The 23,042-nt window shown below is 33.4% G+C and overlaps 2 protein-coding genes across 3 annotated transcripts; one reads left to right on the top strand and one right to left on the bottom strand.

Moving 5' to 3' along the window:
* Positions 1-2,171: 2,171 nt before the first annotated feature.
* LOC111007160 (bromo-adjacent homology (BAH) domain-containing protein) lies at positions 2,172-9,870 on the top strand. 2 transcript variants are annotated; one of them, XM_088120055.1, is made up of 12 exons: positions 2,172-2,378; positions 3,001-3,381; positions 4,548-4,716; positions 4,825-5,594; positions 6,333-6,359; positions 7,749-7,841; positions 8,214-8,292; positions 8,415-8,505; positions 8,825-8,930; positions 9,028-9,144; positions 9,241-9,474; positions 9,595-9,870. In XM_088120055.1, exons 2-11 carry the CDS (start codon positions 3,037-3,039, stop codon positions 9,289-9,291), a joined length of 1,848 nt encoding a protein of 615 aa, XP_087976181.1. In that variant the 5' UTR covers positions 2,172-2,378; positions 3,001-3,036; the 3' UTR covers positions 9,292-9,474; positions 9,595-9,870. The 2 variants fall into 2 exon arrangements, with proteins under 2 accessions (XP_087976181.1, XP_022135099.1); XM_022279407.2 differs by having other exon boundaries at positions 9,589-9,870.
* A 4,194-nt stretch (positions 9,871-14,064) lies between these two features.
* Positions 14,065-21,519, bottom strand: LOC111006770 (uncharacterized). The gene is made up of 15 exons (XM_022278864.2): positions 21,177-21,519; positions 20,403-20,530; positions 20,071-20,142; positions 19,879-19,992; positions 19,275-19,343; positions 19,133-19,189; positions 18,997-19,050; positions 18,854-18,916; positions 18,437-18,499; positions 16,406-16,570; positions 16,159-16,314; positions 14,977-15,057; positions 14,818-14,879; positions 14,446-14,575; positions 14,065-14,345 (listed from the first exon to the last, which is right to left on the bottom strand). The coding sequence occupies exons 1-14, from the start codon at positions 21,358-21,360 to the stop codon at positions 14,494-14,496; spliced, it is 1,350 nt and encodes a 449-aa protein (XP_022134556.1). The 5' UTR covers positions 21,361-21,519; the 3' UTR covers positions 14,065-14,345; positions 14,446-14,493.
* Positions 21,520-23,042: the final 1,523 nt, after the last annotated feature.

Raw genomic sequence — 23,042 nt, 5'->3', positions numbered from 1 at the left:
CTTTATACATCTTATAACCCATTTTCCACGTCTTTTAGTACACGCACAATTTCATCTTTTTTTAATATTTGTGAGTGTTCCAATTAGCTTGTGTGCAGCTCCATGAGTTACTAATGAAAAAGCCATCTACTCATTTCATTGTTAGTGAGTAGGTAGCAGTTAAATTGAGTCTCGTATCTCCATCGGGGTACCTCACTGACCGATATATGAGGCTCGCGGACTCTCGTTTTACCCTTTAGAGTTATAGTTGGGCTACGGATACTTGAGAGTCTATTAATATTCATGGATTCAATCTCAAAACCAATTGGTAATGAGAAGAGTAGTTCATTTTATTTTCAATGTGGGTTCCTTAACATATCCTCTCAAGGTCGTGGCTCTTTTGGCTCGTCGATCTTGGTCGGATCCCATTTTTTGACCAATTGCTTGTTTGAGCGTTTTGGATTTTAATACCATATTACCCTTTAGAGGAGTAGTCTATTTTCTTTTCAATGTGGATCCTTAACAGGGTTGGAAGATTTACCAGTCACGAGCAACCGTAGAACTAACGAGCATCTCGCACGCGAGGAACCAAACAAGTGAATAGAAAAGTGAAAATATATAGTTTTTACAACATTTGGTATCGAAAAACACATAAAAATTAATTTCTAAAGTAGGTTGTCGTCATGAAGTTTTGAACTCATTTTCTTGAAAACACAAAGCATCATTTTCCTTCCTATTTTAAGCCTTTATTCATCTCTTTCAAATGGAACCTCGATTTTTACTCACATTTGCCTTCAAAGTTGGTATGTACTTGATTACGGTCTATTTGATAATTATTTCATTCTTAATTTTATGTTTTTAAAAACGATACGTACTTTCTTCACATTTTTTTAATTATATTTTAACCTTTCTTAAAAACACATTTAAATTCTTAACCTATTGAATTTTTTTTTTAGTTTTTTAAATTTAGTTTAGACTTTTGAAAACATTTTTAAAAAGTATATAACGAAACATAGAAATACATAGATGAAAATAGTGTTTATAAGTTTAATTTTTAAAAACGAAGAAAAAAATAAAATATTTATCAAACGTAGTTAAATTGAGTATAATTCTTAAACTGCTTTTACGTTTAAGTGAGATTTTAAACAAAATATTAAATATTGAATGTATAATATATTAAACAAAATAGTTAGACGAAGCACTTATTTTGCTACTAGTTATAAATTTGTTTCATTTTTTAAAATATATGATAAATATTTATTTTTGTGAATTTATATCTCCTGCATGTCAAATGGTTGGTACATAAGTATTGCTTATATGTTCAAAAATAAAAATAAAAAGGAGAAAGGGATGAATGCAAGGACGATTTGGTAAGAAAATACCCAAACACAATGTACCTTAAATGAGTTGTTTGAATATGAATGTTGTATTATATATCGAGAAGCACACGCTTGTTGAGCAAAAAGACGTGGATACAGAGCAAAGTACTAAAAATAATAATTTAATAGTAAACGTTATGCCATCTTCGATATGTTACTAAACTTTCATGTGAATGAGAATGAAAATTCATTTCGTATTTACTAAAACGTAAGAATGTTATTAATCGGTGCGATACATGAATCACTCGTCTTAGACTCTTGAAAAATTAATAATGTCATTAATATTAAAAAAAAATCTCAAAATTATATTCTCATTCATTAATATTTTTTTTTCAATTTTACGGTTTATTTATTTATTTAATTTGCAAATAATTTTTGTTTAAATAAAAAAGTATATAACCTCTATTATTGGGTTTGATGTTGTTATGGAGTATCACGGATTTTCTGTTTAGTTTACCAATTATTTAATTTCACTTTAATATTATTAACTAATATCAATAAAATTTTTAAAATAGGAATCATTGTGATTAGTAAAATAAAATAAATTAAAACTAATTATTATTTTAATAAAAAAATATTAGCATATTTTTAATTAATATATTTATAATTGTAATTAACTAAAAATGAGAAAGAGTATTTCATTAATAGTTATAAACGGATTCCTATTTTTATTATCTCAGAAAATTTATAGCAAATAACAAATAAATTAGAAAAAAAATCTCAGTTGGATTGATTTTATTACAGATTCCTTATATTTTGATTACAGTAAGAAAATATGCCCAAATATTCTTTGGTTCCATATCGAAAGAATTTTAAAGGCACCAGTGCTGCACGCGCCTCACGCGCCACGACGCAGATTAGCGGAAACGAGCCTCAGCGGGCACTTGCGAATTTGTGATTAGGGTTTTATGCTGGGTTCTACTTCTTGAGCAAGTTTCCCTCCAAATTTCGGTTTTCCCGAGTTCCCAGCCTTCCCCATTGTTCTTCGGACACTCATTAGCCTTTCATGATCACTTTCAGGTATCGAGACGATTCTATCTGTTTCTTATTGTAAAAGTTTTGTTCATCATCGTGGTGACAATATCTTTTTTTTTTTTTTTACGGATTTTGAAGTTAGGGCTAGACTAGTTTTGGAATGATTGATGAATGTCGGGCTGGTTTATGTATTTCGGATGCTGGAAGAAACACTCGGCCTTGGAGTCTTGAGTTCAAAATTCTTTATTCGGAATTCTTTTACTTTTATTTTTAATTATTGGTCGAATACTTTAATATCAGTTCATCCGTGGCCGGGACTTGGAATTTCTGTTTCTTCAAGTTAAATTAGTTCTCTTGGTAGGTCTCGGGGTATGCTTGAAACAAAATTGAAATTGAATTGCTCGCTCTGTTTCTTTCGCAACTTTCTAATTTGTAGGGTTATTATTTTCCGTTGGGTTGTAATCTCTCTCTTCTTGTGCAACCTAGTTAGGTTCAATGTACATGTTTTATTCAACTAATCAATATGGAGCCTATTTGTGCTTGTATGCTTTATATCCTAGTACTGTTTACGAAATTATCTCAAAAACTAGTTAATCAATATTCATGTTGGCATTTCTGTTTTAATTTTCAAAGTGCTAAACTAAATAGTATTTTTATTTGGTTCCAGCTGCAGTTTTTCTTGTGGGAGGTCTGCTTTGGTATTATGGTAGAACCAGAGCAAGTGGAGAACATTGAATTTCGATGGGGCAAAAGGAAAGCAATTGGTGGGAAGAAGAAGGATGTGACCTTTTATGAATCTTGTACTTATGACGGCGTAGAATATTTTCTTTACGACTCTGTCTACCTATATAAGGAAGGTGAACCAGAGCCTTATATTGGAAAAATTCTTAAAATGTGGCAGAATCCTGATAAGACAAAGAAAGTAAAAATCCTTTGGTTTTTTCGACCTTGTGAGATTCTTAATTATCTTGGAGCTGAAGACACACCGGATAACGAATTATTTTTGGCATCTGGTGAAGGTGTTGGCCTTGCCAATGTTAATCCTTTGGTAATTCTTAGCTTTTATCTTTACTATTATTTTGAGACATTCTATTTCTCTTGATTTGTTACCTTTTTTGCCGAACGTGTTTAATTTGTTATTACAGGTCATTGGTAAAAATTATCAAACGAGTAAGTTCAGATAAAATTACAGTCTTATCGAAACGATGGTAATGAGCTTATGTTAGGATTGTGCTCAACCTTCATCTCTGGTAGCTTTGTGTATCACTTCTTAATTTTATCCTTGAGTGGTAGCCCCATCCATTATCTTTTCCCTCGTCTCTTTCATTTGTCCTCGCCTAAGTTTGTCCCGTGGCTTCTATCATTATTAAATTTTAGGGGTTACAAATCCTTAGATGATTATTTATTGCTTTCTCTGCTGGCCGATATTTTCCCTTGCCCGGGTGCCAAGGATGTAATTTTATGGTCCCATAGCCCTTCTAGGAAGTCTTCGTGTGGCTCGTTTTTCTCCCTTTTGTGTGGGACCTTCTTCTTTGTTTCCATGCTCTAGAGGTTTAAATTCCCAAGTAAGTCAAATTCTTCTCTTGGTCTAAATCCATTGACCATATTTAGAGATTGTCTTCTATTCTTTTGTGGGCCCAGTGTGCAATGTGCATAAGAAGGCCTTGAGAAGTTTGGAGCATATTTTGCGGGATTGTCAGTTTGTTGGTGGTTTGAGACAACTTTATGGAGGCTTTATGAGTTCATATGGCTACTAAAATATCGTGTTGGGCTATAATGGCAGGAGTATTGTACCATCCTTCCTTTCAAGATGGAGGAATGACTCTTTGATACATTGCTTTCTTTCCAGTCTTATGGAACATTTGACTTGAGAGAAGTAGGAGGTCTTTGGAAATGTGGAGAGCTCTTCGGAAGAGGTTTGGGTGTTGGCTAGGTTAAGTGCCTTTTTTTGGGTTTTGGTATTGGTACTAAGGAATTTTGTGATTGTCCTTTTTCCCTCCTTTTGAACTGGAGTCTGTTTTTGCAATTGTGTACTTCATGAAATTTTTATTTTTTTGGGTCCTGGGTCCTCTTGTCCTTGGCTTTCTTTCATTTTATCTCAATGAAAGTTGGTTTATTTAAAAAAAAATATTAGTGAAGGAATGGGCTATGTTCATTTCTTTGTTCTTTTGTTTCAAAATAGCTTATTTGAGGATATTTCTTGTCTCAAACTAGGAAGTGATTGCTGGAAAGTGCAACGTTCTCTGCATTTCCAATGACAGCAGAAATCCACGACCTTCAGATGAAGTTCTCAAAAAGGCTGATTTTGTCTTTTCTCGTACATTTGATGTTGGAAAACAAGAGGTCTGCAATGACATGTGTGGAAAAATTGCTGGAATAGAAGGTTTGATTTCAGTTTCCCAAAAAAGGAAAAAAAAATCTCAATAATTTAACTCTTGGTTGGCTTGTTATGATCTGATCTCAAAACTGATTGTTTCTTTTTCTGTCGCAGTTAAATTTTTACTTAATAGAGTAGATAGTTCAAAGGATGTTAACAGGACTGATAAGGATGGGAAAGATGCAAGTGGCGGTACAATTGTAAATACTGAATTTGATGATCCCTCTCAACAGAACACTCCAAATGGAGAATTAACTTTAGAGAAGCATGAAAGCTCTGTCGAGAAGTCCACAGAGGAAAATGTTGATTTGAAGGTTTCTCTGCCTACACAGAAATCCTCCAATGAAGAGAAGTCTACTGCTTGTGCAAGTGATGGAGGACATGGAATGGCTAACACTAGTAGCAAAGAAGAAAACATCTTAGGTGATAAGGTCTCTCCAAGGCTTAAAATCGATCCTAACGAGATAGCTGGTAAAGATGTCAAAGCGCTAGCTAAGGATGTTGAGTTTGAAGATAGAGTTAGAAGTCCCAAGGGCTCTGCCGAAGTTGAACATAGGCCAGCTAAGAGGGCAAAGCTAGATACTTCTATTCAGTCATCTCCTGGCAAGGCCAAGAACAACGTTCAAAAGTTCGGTCTTAATCGCAATAATAGTGATACACAGGCTTCCGCACCTAAGAGTATTGTTTCTGAAGATGCTTCCAAAACCAAAAATGTAAAAGATTATCATGGAACAAAAGACGGCCTTATAAAGAAGCCTAAGCTTGATGAGAAGCCACCAAAGGTTTTTAATGGCACGAATATAAAATCCCCTTCCCAAATATCTTCAGACAAGAGTGCCAAAATAGATGGTCAAACTGTGGAGGTTACCAGAAGGCCAGATGCTGTAAGTTGTATTTCTAATTTTCTAGTATTTTTGTTTCACTTTTTACTACTATGGTCTTATAATCTAATTGACTCTTAAGTGGGAAACATAAAATAGCATAATCCTTGCAGTCATTTGACCTTCAGAAGTAGCAGATATGAAATATTTCATATTATGGGACACTTGACGTTTATCTCATTCAGTTTGTTGTTGCTTATTTGCACAAATTGCATCTTGTTCATGCACTGCAGCACTGGTGGTTGGTTATTGCTAGAATTATTTCTCATGTCTTTGTCAGTATCTTTTTCTTCCGTGTTAAACTAATATTAAGGTTTTCATGATGCATTTTTTTTCCCTTGAAAGTTCCATGTTAATTTAACGGCCTATATACTTTGGAAAACAGTAGTGAAATATGGATCTTTTTGCATTAGCCTGCATAAATTGAATTTTGTACATGCACTGTAGCACTGCATTTGGGTCATGTTAGTGGTTGGTTATTACTGGAATTATCTCTCTTGACTTTGGCCCTATCTTTTTCTCCCTTGTTCAGCCAAATTTTAAGGCTTACATGATACAATTCAATATTCTCGAAAGTTCCATGTTTATTAGGTTGAATATGGATTATTATGGCAAACATTAGTGGAATATGGATCTTTTTACCATGGCCTGATATCTCCTCTTATTTATTTTGGTACAATAATTCTATTTGAGATGAGTTTTTAAGGGTTCTGATTGTTATGATTTTCAACGTTTGGACAGGATAGAAGCAGATGGTTCAAGGGACTTGTAAGTCAATCTCTCACTTCTGTTACTCATCATCTTTTATTTATTTGTTTGGATAAGAAACGATAATATGATTCATTATCAACGTAAGGGGCCAAAAGACAGCATGCAGAGTCGAAGTGTTGTTGAATTTTATTTTATTTTATTCTTTTTCTTTCCAAATGCCCACAGAAAAGCTCTAGCAGCTCATCATTTTATTATTGATTTTTTTTAATGTCAAATCCTTTTAAATTATCTAAATCTTTGTTTTAACTGCAATTCTTCCCAGGGACTCATTTGTCCTCTCTGCTGTTTCAACACATTCATTTAGTCATTCTATTTATTTCCAAGTCTAAGATTTAGATAGTCTTGATTCTAGACATCTACTCCCTTTTCTTTTTGATGTGGAGCACAGAAAAGATTTCAGAAAAGTAAGGAGGGTTGAGAAGACGGGTGATTTAAAGATTGAGTGAAAAGGCAATTAGAACTATAAGAGGATATCCGTGCAAATTGAAAGTAAGATTCTCTCCATAGAAGTAGATACGAGTTTTGGAGGAATTAGAACTAGGAGCTTAGATTGAGGTAGGGATATTACCTTCTTCTTTTCACTTCATTGGGGTTGTTTGGTTAGATAGTTGCTTCGTCACCATCTTCAACATTTTCCTTAACCATACGTTCTCTCAAGAGTTGAAAAGTAATGACCATGTGTTTTGGGTGGCAAAATCTTCAAACAAGAAAGGGGTTTTCTAGTAAAATCTTTGAATATTCACGAAGGGAAGAAGAAACGAGGTCCCTTTACGGTACGTGTTGATAGAAAAGGCTGGACCTCCTTCCCATCCTAATATCGCCTCTAAAAATCAACCACATCAGTTCAAATCAAGTTGTGAGCTCAAGTACCGATCCTTCAACTTGTATTTAAAGGTTCCTGAGCAGTGTTTAGATTATTCCACCTTCCCTGCCATTTAGAGTTGTTTTTGCTGAAAAGATATGCAAAGCATTATACTCTCCCATTAATTGAGAAAAGAAAGAAAAATTATGTGGTGCAATATCATGATAGCCTACATTTTGTCTTTATTACTTGAGAGAAATAGAAGAATCTTCCAAAGAGGAAATTGTCTGAGATAGGTTTTTCTAGCCCTTACTCGGTGGCTGGTGCAAACTATATCCACTTTTTGTAATTACAATTGTTTGAATGTATGTGCCAATTAAAACAGCTTTTGTAATCTTCCAATGGTTTGCTTGAGGCTTTGTTCTCCTTTTTGTATCTCTATTTTCATTATTTTGATGAAAATGTTTTTGATTTCTTACCTAAAAAGATCCATCACGTGGTCATTTCTTGAGACACTTATCTTGCTCTTTCTAAGGTTTATTGATAATTATTCTAACCAATTTAGCTGATTATCTCTATGCTAGCCTTGGGAAGAAAGAATGAAAACTGCACATGAGCAAGGAACACTTGTTCTGATTCAAAACTTGGATCCAGCTTACACTTCAGGTGAAGTGGAGGTAATAATAAAATTTTCGCCTTGATTATTTGATGTGATATGCTCTACTGTATTGCATTATTATTTTATTTTCTTGACTATTTCAACTACCATTTGGTGGCTCATGGGTTCAAAGGGCCTAGCAAAAATTGAGAGAGAATGAGTTCAAACCCATGATGGCTACCTACCTTAGAAATTAATTCTTATGTGCTTTCCGGCACCAAATGTTGTAGGGTCAGGCGGCTGTCTCGTGAGATTAGTCGAGGTGCGGGCAAGCTGGCCCAGACACTCACGAATATAAACAAAAAAATTAATAATAATCAACTACCATTAAAAAATCACTTTAATTATACATCTTAGTCCAATATCCCTCACTTCCTGTACAACGTTCCAGGATATCGTGTGGCATGCCTTCAGTGAGAGTTGCACAGCAAAGATGGTTCAGCGTACTGCATATTCTATGCCTCACATAGGTATGAGCTTAGGGCATTCTCCGAACTCCCCTTCCATATAATCATGAAATGATTGAGCATGTTTCTTTTCAATTGTTAGTGTTCGAGTTCCTTGAGAATTTTGTTACCCATATTTTTTGTAGGTCAAGCTTATGTTGTATTCAAAACCAAGGAAGCAGCAGAGAAAGTGGTTAGAAAACTAGATGAAGGTTGCTTAGTACTCTCAAATGGGAGGTAAGCTTGCGTTCCATATAGTATGCTGTTACCTTCAGACCATATATTATATTCCACTGGTCCTCTGGGAAGAATATGCGGTTACCTTCAGACCACATATTATATTCCATTGGTTCTCTGAGATCTACTGTTTTATTCCTTTATATTGGTAAACACCCTTTGAAGTTGTACGTGTTTGCTTTGGCAGATCAAAGAGGTTTAAAGATAGTTTTCACCTCCCACCCGACCCCAACCCAACCCAATTTAATCCCTACTGACTTGAGGTTTATGCACGTTGAATAACTATTCCCAGCTAATTTTTTTCCTTAAAATTTTCCAGGGCTCTTGTTGGTAGCTTTGCAACTCCCCATTTCCCGGCAAAGAAACAAACTTTTTTTGGGCATCACAGTATCGATAAGCTTAGACATCAGATGCAACGTGAGATGGTAACGCCTGCCTATCTTTCTTAAATACACAGATTGCGCTCCTGTCTATTCAATCCCCCATTTATTCATTATTCATTTATTTTTGGTTAATTCCCAGAAAGATGCTGTGTCAACCTCGCATTGTTCTCAGCCGAACACGGTAGAATATGACATGGCCATGGAATGGTGTTTACTAGAAGAAAGATCAGAGCTTGCCTGCAAAAAATTGTTTAAGGTCTAAATTTCATTCCATTGAACTTAAACCATGCAGTGTTATAATTGAGTTTTCTATTTTTCTGAACTTGTACTTGTTTTATTTATTTATTTCTAGCAACAAGAAGAGGAGTTAAGAAAACTCAAGAGCAAGCTGATATCTAGATGAGCTTCATCAGCCCCGAAAGATGCTATATTTGGCAAGTACTTTTGACCGTGCTATAAATCGTTTTGATCTAGCATTTTGAACCATGTGTATACCTCCACTCTTGCAAGTACCCAGAGGTGATGAGTCTTAGTTTTGTTGCTCTTGCAAGTTATCAAAGTGGATTAGTCGGCAATGTGTACATTGGTAAACCTCTCGATCTTATTCTGATGTCAAACATATATATATATATAGATTCTGCCTCAAATGTGTTATTTTTTTCATTCAATGGATGTGTGAATTAATATGATCTTCTGGCAGAGATAGAGATGGGTGGGAGATCAGTTAGATGAGGTCCAAGCTGGGTGAAACTTACAGCGGAGTTCAATAGGAAGAAATTTTGATTTCGGAATCAAAACACGAGTCTGATTATAGCTGCTGCATCACTGGAGGCATGGTTGATTATCTATACTTCATGGGTGAGTGTAGATAAATTTTCATTTTGCTTCTTTCCCAAGTGTAACAGATAAATTTGAAGCAGCCAGCCAGTGTTTGAGAGGTCAATTATTTATTTATTCATGGACTTCTCTGCCTTTGGTATAATCAGTTCTTAGTTTAAGTTTTGATGGTAACCAGCACCAAACCCTTAGAGCTTGCAATTTTGAAAAACGTTCGATAATTGATAACTATTTTGTTTTTGAAAATTAATTAATATATTTCTTTGTTACCTACTTTTAAAAATATATTTTAAAATATAAGTCAAATTTTAATAATTAAGAATTAGTAGTTGTTTTTGGAATTTGAGTGAGAATGCGAATGTGTAATCAAATAAAATATTATTATTATTATTATTTTGTGCTTGGAAATTTAAGTGTTTGAAAATGGGTTATCTTGGGGTACTTGAAACAAATATATTCAATTAAGGTCTATATCTCCGACCTAAAGGTTTGAATTCCTACACAAATACGTTGAATTCAAATAACAAAATAACAATAATAATAGTTTTGGATTGGAATATTGTTCAAAGGAGTTCTTTTCTTTTATAATAGCAAGAGTTCATTAAAAATGTCATTGATGTTTTGATGTATAATTTTTTTAGAGATGTTTGGAGAGGTAAATTTACACTTGTGCAGGTGTAAATTTGGAGATGTTTTGATACTAAGGACTAAAGTTATTTTTCATTAATATTTATTATTTCTTAAAAAATAAGATTAATATTTATCTTTTTTTTTATGAAGAAAACAGTTATTAATATCTAATCTATGCCCATTTATTTTCAGTTTGAAAAAAAACCATATTCATCCGATCAAAATTACGGGTTAAATTTGCCATCTACCATATTCTCGATTTAATTATTTTAGTCTATTGATTATTAAAATGATGGAGTTGCCAACAATCGATTTCGTATCATCTTCAAAAATTATATTGATGGCTTAAAAGTCAAATAATAATTCATTCTGTCACGTTTATATTCTAATCCTAATTGCCAAACTCCTATAATTATTTTTAATTCTTTATCCAAAAAAAAAATGAAGAAGAAGATGCAGAGATCCCATCACAATAAAAATAATATTAAATTAATATATATTTTTTAAATAAATAATATATAAACAACTTAAAGCATGGTAACGTCTAGTTAAAACATCTTACAATTTAGAACCTTTTACAAATTTTCAGTTATAAAAGTGTTTATTTTGGAACTACAATTACTAAATAGACACTCAAGGTCAAAGACCAAAGTATTTTATCTCATTTTACATATATATATATATATATATATATATATATATATATATTTATTGAAATTGAATTATAAAATGATAATTTATATAACTAGAGAAGCTGTCACTCTCTGACTTGTAGGAGTTTGAAAAAGAAGACTCTTTCGGCGGCTCTTTACTTATATTCTCATTTTCCTTTCCAAATCATCTCCTCCATCCTCTACTTCTCTCTCAAACTCTACATTATAATTTGTGAATCCATTCTTCCAATTTTTGCTTCTGCTGCTTCTAGTTCATACATATTGAGGCTCGAATCCGCAAATTAAAATGGGGATCAAATGGCGCAACGGCAGCCAAAGCATCAGGCTGGGGCGGTCCTCCGTTTCAATCGAACGAGATAGCAAACGGCCCGGATGGCAGATTTTGTGGCAGAAAATCGTCAAGGAGAAGAAGAAATTCTTCGGTTCTTCTTCTGTTATGGAATTGAATTCTTCTTATAATTCGAACGCTTACCAGATGAATTTTGATCATGACATCGGATGCTTCGAACCTGATAATGTCTGCAGATCCTTCTCTGCTCGATTTGCTGATCCCTCCATCGTCTCCAGAAACTTGAGATTGTTGGATTGATTTTTTTTTTTTTTTTTTTTTTTTTTTTTTTTTTTTTTGAATCTTCAAAGGAAGTGATAGGTTTGAATTTGACTCTGAGATCGTGGTTCGGAGTACTGTGATTATGTGTTGGTATCGTTATAGGACTGTTTTTGAATCAGTTGGTATAATTTTTATTTCAAAGGAAGAAGAATTTAAATTAATTAGACAACGTTGAAAGTTTTCCAAATTAGTTTCATTGCTTTAGCTGCAACTGCAAGCAAAGGAAAGATTCTCTGTAGGAATGCCTCGTCAAATCTATCTGCTTTCTGTTTTCTTTTACTTTTTCCATTCAAATTCTGGGAAACTCTGATAAAATAAAATAATAAGAATAATATTTACCTATCTTTCATTAAGTTCCATTTTTACGGTAATTTTTAATCTGGTTCAAGAAGTGCTAAGATCGGTCTGGCTGAGTTCGAGAGCCAGCTTGGTGAAGAAGAACTTCACAAAAAAAGCAAAATCGCTAAGATCAATCTATGGTGTCAAGTCGAGATTCGTTCCCATACCTAAGGTCATAATGAAGTTTCGACGACGTCTGACCGTTCAATTGTACTGTCGGAAAATCAGTAGCCCAAGATTGTTTCATGCGTTTCTAAGATCGGAGCATGACATTACGGTCAAGTGGAATTTGATTAAGCTTTCAGACCTCAAAGATTTTGAGGAAGTTTGTTCAATCGTGTTTCTAAGATCAGAGCAAGTGGAGTTTGATTAAGCTGTCAGACCTAAGAGATTTTGAGGAAAGATCTTAACATATCTTTTGAAGCATGGCAAATTAATATATTAATTTTTGCCCTCCAACATTCAACAATATTAAAACTGTTATAATTTTTCAAATCTGTTAAGTTTTTTACTGGTAAAAGAGATGCAGGAAAAAAAAAAAAAGAAAGATATTTATTATATTTTTCAAAGCTGTTAAATGTTTATTCTTGGTTAGCTCAAAGATGGTATTCACAGGTAAGCATTTAATTAAATAACTAAAAGCAATTTTGAAAATTAAAAAAATACTTTAATTGGAGAAACGCTTAATCAGTTATTCTTCCAAAAATGCTTTAGTTGATGTTTCAAAAGAGAAAAAAAAAAAAAAAACACTTTAGTGGAAGTGCTATTACTCACCCTCAGTCTGTCCAAAGAGAGGAGTTTCAAAACGTAGTTTTTTTTTAATTTTAAAATTAAATATTATTGGAAATGCGTTTAGATCATTCAAAAGGAAAAAAAAAAAAGATTTATAAACAATAATTTTACAACTTTATAAAAACGAATATTTGAAATCGTGATGCAAAATAAAGTAACTAACAATCTCATATATCTAGAAATTAGAATCAAAATTAGAGATGTGATGTCGGCATTGGCACAAAAACAGAATATTTTAATTTGATAAATGCTAGCAATCTTTGACCATCAACCACAGCCTCAATTGGAGACCTTGATGCAAAAAAAATGTGAAAGTTTTTGGGAAAATTACAAAATTACCCTTAATTTCATATATGTTAAGGTCAAAGCCCTACTTTTTTTTAACCATTTGAGCTTTCATACTTTGTCCAAGTTAAAATTTCTCTCGAATCTAATGGGCTTTACATTATTCTAAGTTTTATTTTGCATGTATAGAATCTATTCAGAAATTTCCATTATTTCAAGAATGAACCAAATTTTTAGATTTTGAAAATTTCCAGTCATGTTAGTTCTATTGGGCTAGAGGATTTATAAATTCTAAAGAATTTTATAATCTTAAAAATGGAAATGCTTTTCAAAAGATAATGATTTCTGGATTATTAAATATCAAAGAAACCTGAAGACAGCCTTGTTCCCGATACAACAATATATGCATGCTTCTTGAACCCCATAAATAAATAAATAAAAATAAAAAAAATTAGAAGGTCAAATCTGTCTTAGTATTTTAAAAGAAAAAATATATATATATATATATATATATATTTTTTTTTTATCCGTGAGTGTTACACACACCTCGACTAATCTCACCGGACAACCGCCTAATCCTACATCGTCAAGTGCCAAAAAACACATAGAACCATTATCAATGTGATCTTTTATAATTTTAATTTAGTACTTATTCTTTGAGGTTAGTTTCAATTTAATTCTTATGATTTTAAAAATTTTAACCTAAGTCGTATTGCTTGGTTATACTACCTAAATGGTCTTCAAACCAATTTTTACCCACCAAAATTCACCACATTTTCCCTTTTTTACACGGCCTAAGCTTTTAGCCTAATAGACACACCAGCTCATTACCATTGTAACTAGAAAACTCGCAACATCGGTAACAATTTGTGAAGTTTGACCCGACCAAATTGAAGGTTTTCAAGGCACGGATAAGATTGAAACGAAGCCCAAATCGGAGGGACTAGTTTGAAACTGAACTGAAACTATTGGGACCAAATTAGAGAGAAATTATCCCTGCGCCGTAACCTAAGGGGTAAAATACATGTCTTAATTATATTGGGAAGAAAAATGTTAAAACTCCTCGAAAATAAAATTAAGCAACGTACTATTTATTATACATTAACTTCTATAGGCTCTGGCCGTCTCCTTCCTGATAACTAAATGATAATCGAACAAGGACCTAAAATGCTATTGCAGACGATGAAAGAATATGCAGCAGGACCTAATAACGAAATACAAAAAATAATTATCGGCTTACAGCCATGAAGGCACTCGATAATCACGAAAGCCCGTAAGTATGAACCTCATCTGCAAACAATTGAAGTACCAAGTAAACAGATTCAGATGACGAAGTTCTACCAATTGAATATAATACTTTCTTTTAGATTTCAAAATCATCAAATCAAACCTCCAAAGTATCCTCCCACTACAGCTTGACGTGCAAAATGATAGCCTTCTACTTGTCTGGATGCCCCCTTTTACCCTTACGACGTGCATGGTGGGCGTTGCTGTTTCGAATAGGTTTCTTGGTTTTTTTCCTGGAGTGATCAGGAACCTCGAGTTAATATCCATAAATGAGAAAGATCTATTTACCATTTCGAAATATTAAAACTCAAGGACACAGTAGTACGACTTAGTGAACACATTTTATTAAGGTTGTGTTTCCCAATCCAATATATGAAAGAAGAGCAGTTTCAGTTGTATTAACATAGAACTGCATCTCTCTTTTTTGAAAAAAGAAAGGAAAAAAAGGGCATAGCACTGCACATATAATACTGACCAGAAAATGGCAGAGCACATATTGAACAGCAGAAGTATTGGAAGAGCCAATAAAGCAGAAGCCTGCAGTGTTTTAATTGTAATTCAATTTTAGAAAAGATGAAAGAGTATGGCAGAAAAAGAAAAAGAAAAAAAGTTGAGCATCGTAAAATATGCATACCGCAAACCACTCCAACTCTCTAGTTGCGAGGGGCCTGGTCAATTCGTGTCTATTAAGAGTATCTTTAACAGCACCTTGAACCTTGACAAGCAAATAATAAAATATGGTTATTTTCTGTCAAGAAAAGGATAAACATAGTTCTGGGAAATTGTAAGAGTCCTGGTAAGGATTGTTTGGGAATATTAGTAGTATATTAGTGGGAGGGTATTAAGGTAATTAGTTAGGGGAGAGTTGTTATAAATAGGGTAGTAGGGAGAGGAGAATGATATCTTGGAGAATAGTTTACGGTGAGGATTTGAGAGTGTTCTTGGGAGAGAGATAGCCCTCTCGAAAGCCTATTGATATTGTGACTATCTCGTTGGATATTGTAATATAGTTACTTAGTTCGTTTAGTGTATTCAGATTCCTTATAGGAATTTAAAAAATGCATATGATTACAGCTACAGCTGAGAAGCTGCACAATCTCATTTAAATAAATCACTATCGACAGTCTATATTGTTAAAGAAGGAAATTCTACATTTCCAGTCGAAAATTTTGAGCAATTTAAGAACTCAACGAAATGATAATTCTACAATTACCCTTGCTCGCTTTTAAGCACCTTCATATGATCAAAAAGAAATATCTCCTCTAAGCAACCTGGCTAACCAATTGCAATTTCATTCGTTTAAAATTAGAGCCAATTACCATATTATTTCCTCAATACAGTCATCTTGTTTGAGAGAGGAAATACTGTATGTCAAAGAAAAAAAGAAATGAATTATATCATAGCTAACAGTTAGTCCAAGGTGATTAAATGGAAGGACAGGTAAATGTCCATAAAATATGAGCAAATCTTTTATTCTATATCAGCTTCGTTCTAAAGTTTCTCCACCGACCAAAAAAATCTTAGCTATTGTTTGGGCATAGCTACGAATGCAGTTCAAATTTTTTCACTTTCTAAGACAAATTGAATATGTCCCAAAAAAAACATGGACAGGGTGGATTGGAAGTGTAAACCCAGCTCAGAGACTCGGGGTATTTGGGTTGGAAAAAAAGGGAAGAATTTTAAATTTGTGTGTTAGTTTCTGCAGAACAATAACACAGCCACTTATTTCAAAGTACATAAACCAGCAAATCAGTTACCAGAGTCTATAGATCCTTCACAGTTAGTAAATAAGTAGGGAAGAATGTATGGAGTGTACCTTATGATGATATATGGCCGCAGATTTTAGAAATTTTCCATATGCATGAACTAACTTCTTTGTATAGGGTTTCAAGGCCACCCTGACCTTTTCTACATGGGGTTTCGTAACAGTAGCAACCTGATCAATATAAGGCTTGCTGATTTTCTTGACTTCCTGTCATCGAGAAAAAAAGAAAATATCCCTTTCTCGTGAATAGCTATTTAAAATTTAGAGAGGAAAAAATGAAGACATTCAGACAACGTACCACATAGTACGGACCGATAGCTTCTTTAGATCTAGTGACGTAAGGAGTTATTGCACTCTTCGACGTCTCATAAAATTCTACAGTTTTTGTAGTTAATGTCTGTACATGTGGTTTGACATTCGTTTTTACTACCAACCATCTTTCCTTCACAGCGGGAATATATTTCTGCAAGCAATGTCATTGGACAGATAAGAGAGAGCAACCCACTTTTTACTACTATAGGAATGTCATCTGAAGAAACTTCATACAGCAAAAAATAAAAATAAAAAAGAGTAGAAAAATAAACCTTGTTGATGCTCTCATTCTACTTGCTAGAGCTAGTCAGTTATAGGTATCCAGCACAGCATGTATTCATTAGTTTACAGAATACTTATGAAATCAATTTTTCATTGGTTTTTCTGAGTTCTATATGTATTGTTCTCTTTTTAAAAAAGATAATACGTTTAAATAACAAATAATGAGAAACCAACAGGATCCCGGTTATACAAAGCAACTCCAATGATTAATGAATAGAAATCAAGGACAATCACAAAACTTTCTATTCACAGACAGCTATAGGGAGGTACTGAAGTGAGCAACACTACAGGTCTACAGAACTCGTCCCAAGTCTCCTCTACCCCTACAAAACCCTGTAATTCCTACTCTCAAAAGAACAAAAAAACTGGGTTGCAATAACAACCTCCCCTTCTCTAAAAAGAAGATCCAAAGCGAAACTTAAACCTAGCTTAATTGATTAAGGCATATATACCAAAAAATTGGAGGTTTGAATCTCCACCCAAGTTGAACTCAAAAAAGGGATCCAAGAGAACTTCTGTCATCCTTTACAATCCCAATGAGGCACCCACAACACCACAAATGAGCTTCAAGAGAAGCTGAGACAATCAAAATAAGTTCAAATTTGTCAAAAACCAAGGCAAGGAAAGAAGAAATAGGGGGGGAATGATGAAATCAACACCGCCAAAATTTATGAGATCGATGAACTCATAACACAATTATTCTGAGTTTTATGAAATGACGAAGAAAGGACTGAAAGAAAATGGATCAGGAAAGATAATGGTTGTACGATGCAGGGAGGGAATTGAGGTGAGCAAGATACACATATCCCTACGGTTCTCCAACAAAATGCCCTTAAATAAAGCCCCACTATATTCACTAAAGATAGGTTCACTTATCCCATCCGCTGCCAATAATGGAAAGAACAGAAGACAACATGTCACCTGTCTTAACTCTCTGGTGGAGAGAGTCTTTTCCTTGGATTTTCCATTACCCAACAGAGAAATTCAAAGGAAGACAATTTCCTATCCCATTTAAAACCAAAACATCTCTTCAACAAGACTTTATCAAGAAACTCCCCAATCCACATTATTGCAATCAACTTAAAAAGTGTACGCCTTTCTTCCTTTCTCACATCCCAAAGGCTGAAAGGAGGAGAGACATACGTTTCCATAGTTGAAATGTTTTTGTGGCCAGGAGGAGCTTTTTGTAATCTTCCTTAGTTTGAGGCTTGGCTTTCCTCTCCTTTGTGTGATTTCAGATAATCTGTGAAATTGATTGATTTCTTATTTTTTAAAAAGTACGCCTCTTGGCCAAAATTTTAGCAACAATCTTGTACAGATTTGTGTGACTAAACTAATAGGTAAATAGGTTTAATTTTTTATTAGTATTTACCTTCTTCAGAGGAAGATAAATGTAGGTTTCATTCATGGAAGAATATGTACAGACTTGTGGCTGAACTAATACTAATAGGTCTAAAGTAATCAAGAACACGAGCTAATCAACTGAATGAGAAGATCAGTGCATTCTGATTATACATAAAGAATTCTCAGAAAAAACCTCGAAGATAATAAGAATGAGAAGCCCAAATTTGCATAACAAGATCCTGTATCATATAATATAAGCACTTTAAGGTGTTTAACTGAACTATTCAATGAAGATACTAGATAATTGAAATACAGAGCGTCATTACTTGTGGTACCACATAAATTTCTAAGAGATCAAAGCACAAAAAGTAAATACAAACTAAAAGCTTACTACTTTCATTGTCTCGATATGGGGTTCAGCCCATTTTGAAGCTTGTGCCTTCTTATCCAAAGCCTGCAGCAAATTTGGAACAGGAGTTAGTTGATAAATTTAACGGATCACACACTAGCCAAAAAGTGAATACAGGCTTATTCATAACAATAACAATAAAGTGAATAACCAACCAATCAGTTCAATTTACTTCAAGTCTACAACGGATATCAACTAAGAGTTATATAATATAACATAACTAAACTAACTCAACCCGTACAGATCACAGAAGACCTAATCTAATTCTACCTTAATAAAACGTGACCCAAAACCAGAAAATTCAAAGAACAAAAAGGAGAAAAGGGAAGAAAGATGCCATCAGTAACATTTTCTTATTGTCAAAATAGTTCAGAGAAAGTGATGGTAATATAATGATACCTTCTGAACTACTACATCAATTGCAGGTTTTGCATGCTCATTCCAGTGTGCTGTAACCAAAGACTGCAAAGAGGTAAACCTTCAGATTCAAAGGAATAAAAGATGGGGAGAGGAAAGAAAAAAACAAAATACTAGAGCAGTACCTGAAGATTGTCATAATGTGAAGCAAGCCAAGGCGGGAGCCACGCACCATGAACCTGATGACGGAATAAATTTAGCATTACCCTCAGAGCTTCAATAAAAAAAAAACATCCATCACACTAGATTATTCAACATCACCTCTGTTAACTCTTTGATTTTAGAAGCTGCCTCAAACTTTGCCTTCCTCATCTCTTCCTAAAATTTTAAAAATAAGAATATGCAACAAAACGTTACCGTCAAGAGTCTAGAATTAATATTGTTTAGAATCATTATGAAGTACCTTAGACACTTCAAGAGCCCGTTCAGTTACACGGATTCTAGTCTTCTGTTCTTCATGAATCTTCTGGAACTGAAAAGTCAAAACATCTTCCAATATCAGGTATGTCCATAACACGTACGAAGTTAGTGTCAGAAGGAATAAATGCGAGACTATCTGTTATAATGAAAACAATATAAAGACAACATAATTGATATCTGGAGTTGGACTGCTAGAAAAGAAACACAAGATTTATCAGAAGTAGTATGAACTGCAGAGAATTAAGGAAATTGTCAAATCAAGTGAGATTAAGATTAAAATAATAATAATAATATATTCTTTAAACCCCCACGAAATCTAAAACCCTCATCCATGGACTCATAACTGTGAATTATAACTTAAAAGTAGAAAGTACATCGGATTAGACATCCTTAGCCTTTCCTTGAGTTTTACAGCAAAAACATCCGGCTCGTTGATGGTGTAGCAGAAAAAAAAATGATAACATTTCCCATATTTCATGCATGGAAGTTATTACGTGCTACTACACAAAGTTATTATCAAGCAATAAAAAGCCATCAACCTAAAAACTAGAACTATAGAAGGAAAAACTAAAGCAATAATATCTTACATTCTCTAATCTTAAACTGACTTCGTGTATTTTCTTCTCAGCTTCATTTGTTTGAGTTTCCCAGGATTCTTTCTCCCTATTCAGTGTCTCAAATTCTCTTTTGAGAGCATCAACCTGCAGAAGGGCGGTACATCAGCAAAAAGTAGAAAGTGGTTTTTTTGGAAATAAAAAATATTGCTTCTCATTTCTTGCCTGTCTTTCTAATTCATCAGCACGTGCATATGCCTTCCCAACCTGCTCCTCAGCATCTAATTTCCCTTTTTTCTTTGCCCGATAATAGATTGAACAAGTTCAGCATTTGAGTGAAGCATCGGATATGGGTTTTTAAAGATAAATATAGCAACAAGAACAACCATAAAAACTAATGATGAATACAAGAGAAAGTGGGGGGAGGGTGTGGGGATTTCAGGTTGAAAAATAATAGGGAGAAGAATAACACTGTAAGCCTTAAAGCACGTATATTTGGATGAAAGTTTCACCATCCTGAAAGACATAGTAAATGCCTAACTGCTAATGCCACAAACCTGAAGAGAAGCAATCTCACTTTCAAGCGACAAAATGCTATCTATCTTGGCGCTAATGATCTTTTCCTTCTGAGCTATTACCTCATCCTTCCTCTTCAATTCTTGGTTTTTTTCATCATGGTGGGATTCTTCAGCATTGGGTAAAGTCGAGCGTTGGCAACAACAACAAAGAAACAACAGGACACCAATTAGAAATTGCGAAGTCAGTCAAAAACATTCAGACAGAAGTATGAAGTGCCCAATCATCGCTCATTTTACTCTACGTCAATATTCAACCACCACGCAGTACATTGATTGACACTTCCAAGTGTGAAAAGTAACTTACAATTGATGTTATATAGTTATTCCTAATTAATTAACAATACAACAAACAGTTAGTCGACTCTCAATGTGATGATAATTATTAATTAAAACGAAATGGAACCAGCTTTTCCAGGTAAGATAGAACACTGGCAAGTCTAGAAACCGTTAATTTCTTAAAATTCTTATACCTTACTGTCTACAACTTGAGAAACAACTTCACAATAGATCTGTCTAGCAGATACAGATTATCAAAGCGTGATGACGTTTTAAATCTGGCCATTTCCAAGATAGCATCAAATTATTAATCCAATGAATACTAAAATTAAACTCGTAGGAACTGGTCTGTATTCTCCATGCAATTAGACTTTTCCTCCAGTTTTTTCCTTTTCTGCTTATGCTTCCTCAAAAATCAAAACAACAGTACAACTTAGAATAAATGACAGCTAAAGTTAAGGATAATTGATATCTAACCAAGCTTTTGGATCTTGAACTTAAGCTCATCCAATTCGACCTTCAAATCAGATAACTCGGAAACATCCGATCCAACGCCTTCAACTACATGTTCCCCTTCTCCATCAACCGATACATCAGCACGAACGTACGTGACAACTAGGGCTAGAAAAATCGACAAAATGGCGAGCTTTGAGATCGCCATGGGCTCCAATCTCGGCACAGCAACTCCAGAGCAAGGGACAGATGACGAACAAATTCTTCGAAGTTCAAAGTTGAAATTTGGCCATGGCGATCGACTTGTATTTATTTTGTCGTCGTCGGCTCCACTCCATTGGACATTTGTCAATGGCTTTTAATTATTTTACTATGTTTTGCGTCCTTTTTCCTTTTCTGCACCCTCACGTATATTCTGCTTTAATTCTTAAAAGTTTTTAATATTTTTCCATAAAGATCGGTCGAGTTTACTATTTAATTAATTGAAATCTTACTTACCAGTTACCGTCAGATAACTATATATTGTTTGTCCCAAATATATATATTCTTTAATTTAAAAATAAATAGTTTAAAATTAGTTTTTATTAAAATAAAAAGCTGGTTAACTTACGTATTTAATCAAATTAAATATTTTAAAAAAATTATAGACCATATAAAAGAGACACGGTATTAAAATTTTAGAAACCAAATTGATAATATATTGTTTATAATTTTTTTTTAGTATAACGTACAAAATGATTATAATAAACTTTTATGGGAAATTACCAGTCCAAATAAAAATATCTTAAATTTTTAATTTCAACGTAAATAAGTGTACTTCTCGGGGGAAAAAAACGTGTACAAATTTACAACAGATATTTAATATCTGTTTCGTTTTTTAAAAATATATATGCCATGAAAAAACGAAGAAATTAATATTTTTAAAATTTTGGATAGTGCAATATGTTATGTTAGCAAATCACAACAAAGTATTTAGATACGTGGCTGATTGACAACGACTCTACGACGATGGATGCCCATTAAAAAACACAAAAAATACAAAATAAAACAAAATTACAAAAATCACTATGCTGTGGAGTGTGGATGTGTGAGAGTAACTGGCCACTGATTGAATTTGTGGATATTAACGATACTGATAAGATTCAATGTTTCAACAATTTTTTGTTTTGCCCTTTTTGTCCTTTTCTTATTTTCCACACAAATTGTTTTTAAAATATTGAAGTAATTTTGTTCACAAGATAAGTGTGACTTTTTTTTTTCTTTTAATAACATAATTCATTATACTAATTACTTGAAAATTAATATTACTTGAAACATGACTACAACCAATATTCTACTAATTACTTAATAATTAATATGACTTGAAACATTACTCCAACAACTAAGCTATCTATTATATTTTATAGACTTGAAAGTTCAATCTCTAAGATATTAAATTTGTAAAAAACAAAAGTAAATAGGAAAAAAATCATAATAAATAAGTAAATATATACGTCGTATTACACTGATTTTTTCTTTTTAGGAATTATTACATTGATACAAGGGCTGATTGTGTTTTATTAGAAAGAGAGAGATTGCAATTGTGTATTTAATGTTAACCCAAATTACTATAAATAAGGCAGCTTTATATTTATACTAAAAAGGGAAATACAGCTTTATTACACTAATACAAGAGCTAAAATGGAATTATGTATTTAATGGCAACCCAAATTATAATAAACAATGCAACTTTATATCTGTACTAAAAAAAGGAAAGGCAGCTCTATATTCGCAGACTACTTAAATAACAAATACAGAATTGTATTTAAAAATTAAGAAATTAAAACAATTATACAACTGCATACGACAATTAAAATATTATTTGGATCATGTCAACCCAGATTAAAATAC

The sequence above is a fragment of the Momordica charantia genome (genome assembly GCF_013281855.1).
Source record: "Momordica charantia cultivar OHB3-1 chromosome 11 unlocalized genomic scaffold, Mcharantia_2.0 BLBB01000011.1, whole genome shotgun sequence".
NCBI lineage: Eukaryota > Viridiplantae > Streptophyta > Magnoliopsida > Cucurbitales > Cucurbitaceae > Momordica > Momordica charantia.
This window is presented reverse-complemented; position numbering and strand designations above follow the sequence as displayed.

Excerpts from the sequence above, each read along its gene's own strand:
- LOC111007160 (XM_088120055.1), top strand. The coding sequence starts at position 3,037 with ATGGTAGAACCAGAGCAAGTGGAGAACATTGAATTTCGATGGGGCAAA. Across the intron at positions 3,382-4,547 it reads TTGCCAATGTTAATCCTTTG|GAAGTGATTGCTGGAAAGTG; the intron begins GTAATTCTTAGC and ends GTCTCAAACTAG. Across the intron at positions 4,717-4,824 it reads AAAAATTGCTGGAATAGAAG|TTAAATTTTTACTTAATAGA; the intron begins GTTTGATTTCAG and ends TTTCTGTCGCAG.
- LOC111006770 (XM_022278864.2), bottom strand. The coding sequence starts at position 21,360 with ATGGCGATCTCAAAGCTCGCCATTTTGTCGATTTTTCTAGCCCTAGTT. Across the intron at positions 20,143-20,402 it reads GTGAGATTGCTTCTCTTCAG|AAAAAAGGGAAATTAGATGC; the intron begins GTTTGTGGCATT and ends TATCGGGCAAAG. Across the intron at positions 19,051-19,132 it reads AAATCAAAGAGTTAACAGAG|GTTCATGGTGCGTGGCTCCC; the intron begins GTGATGTTGAAT and ends TTCCGTCATCAG.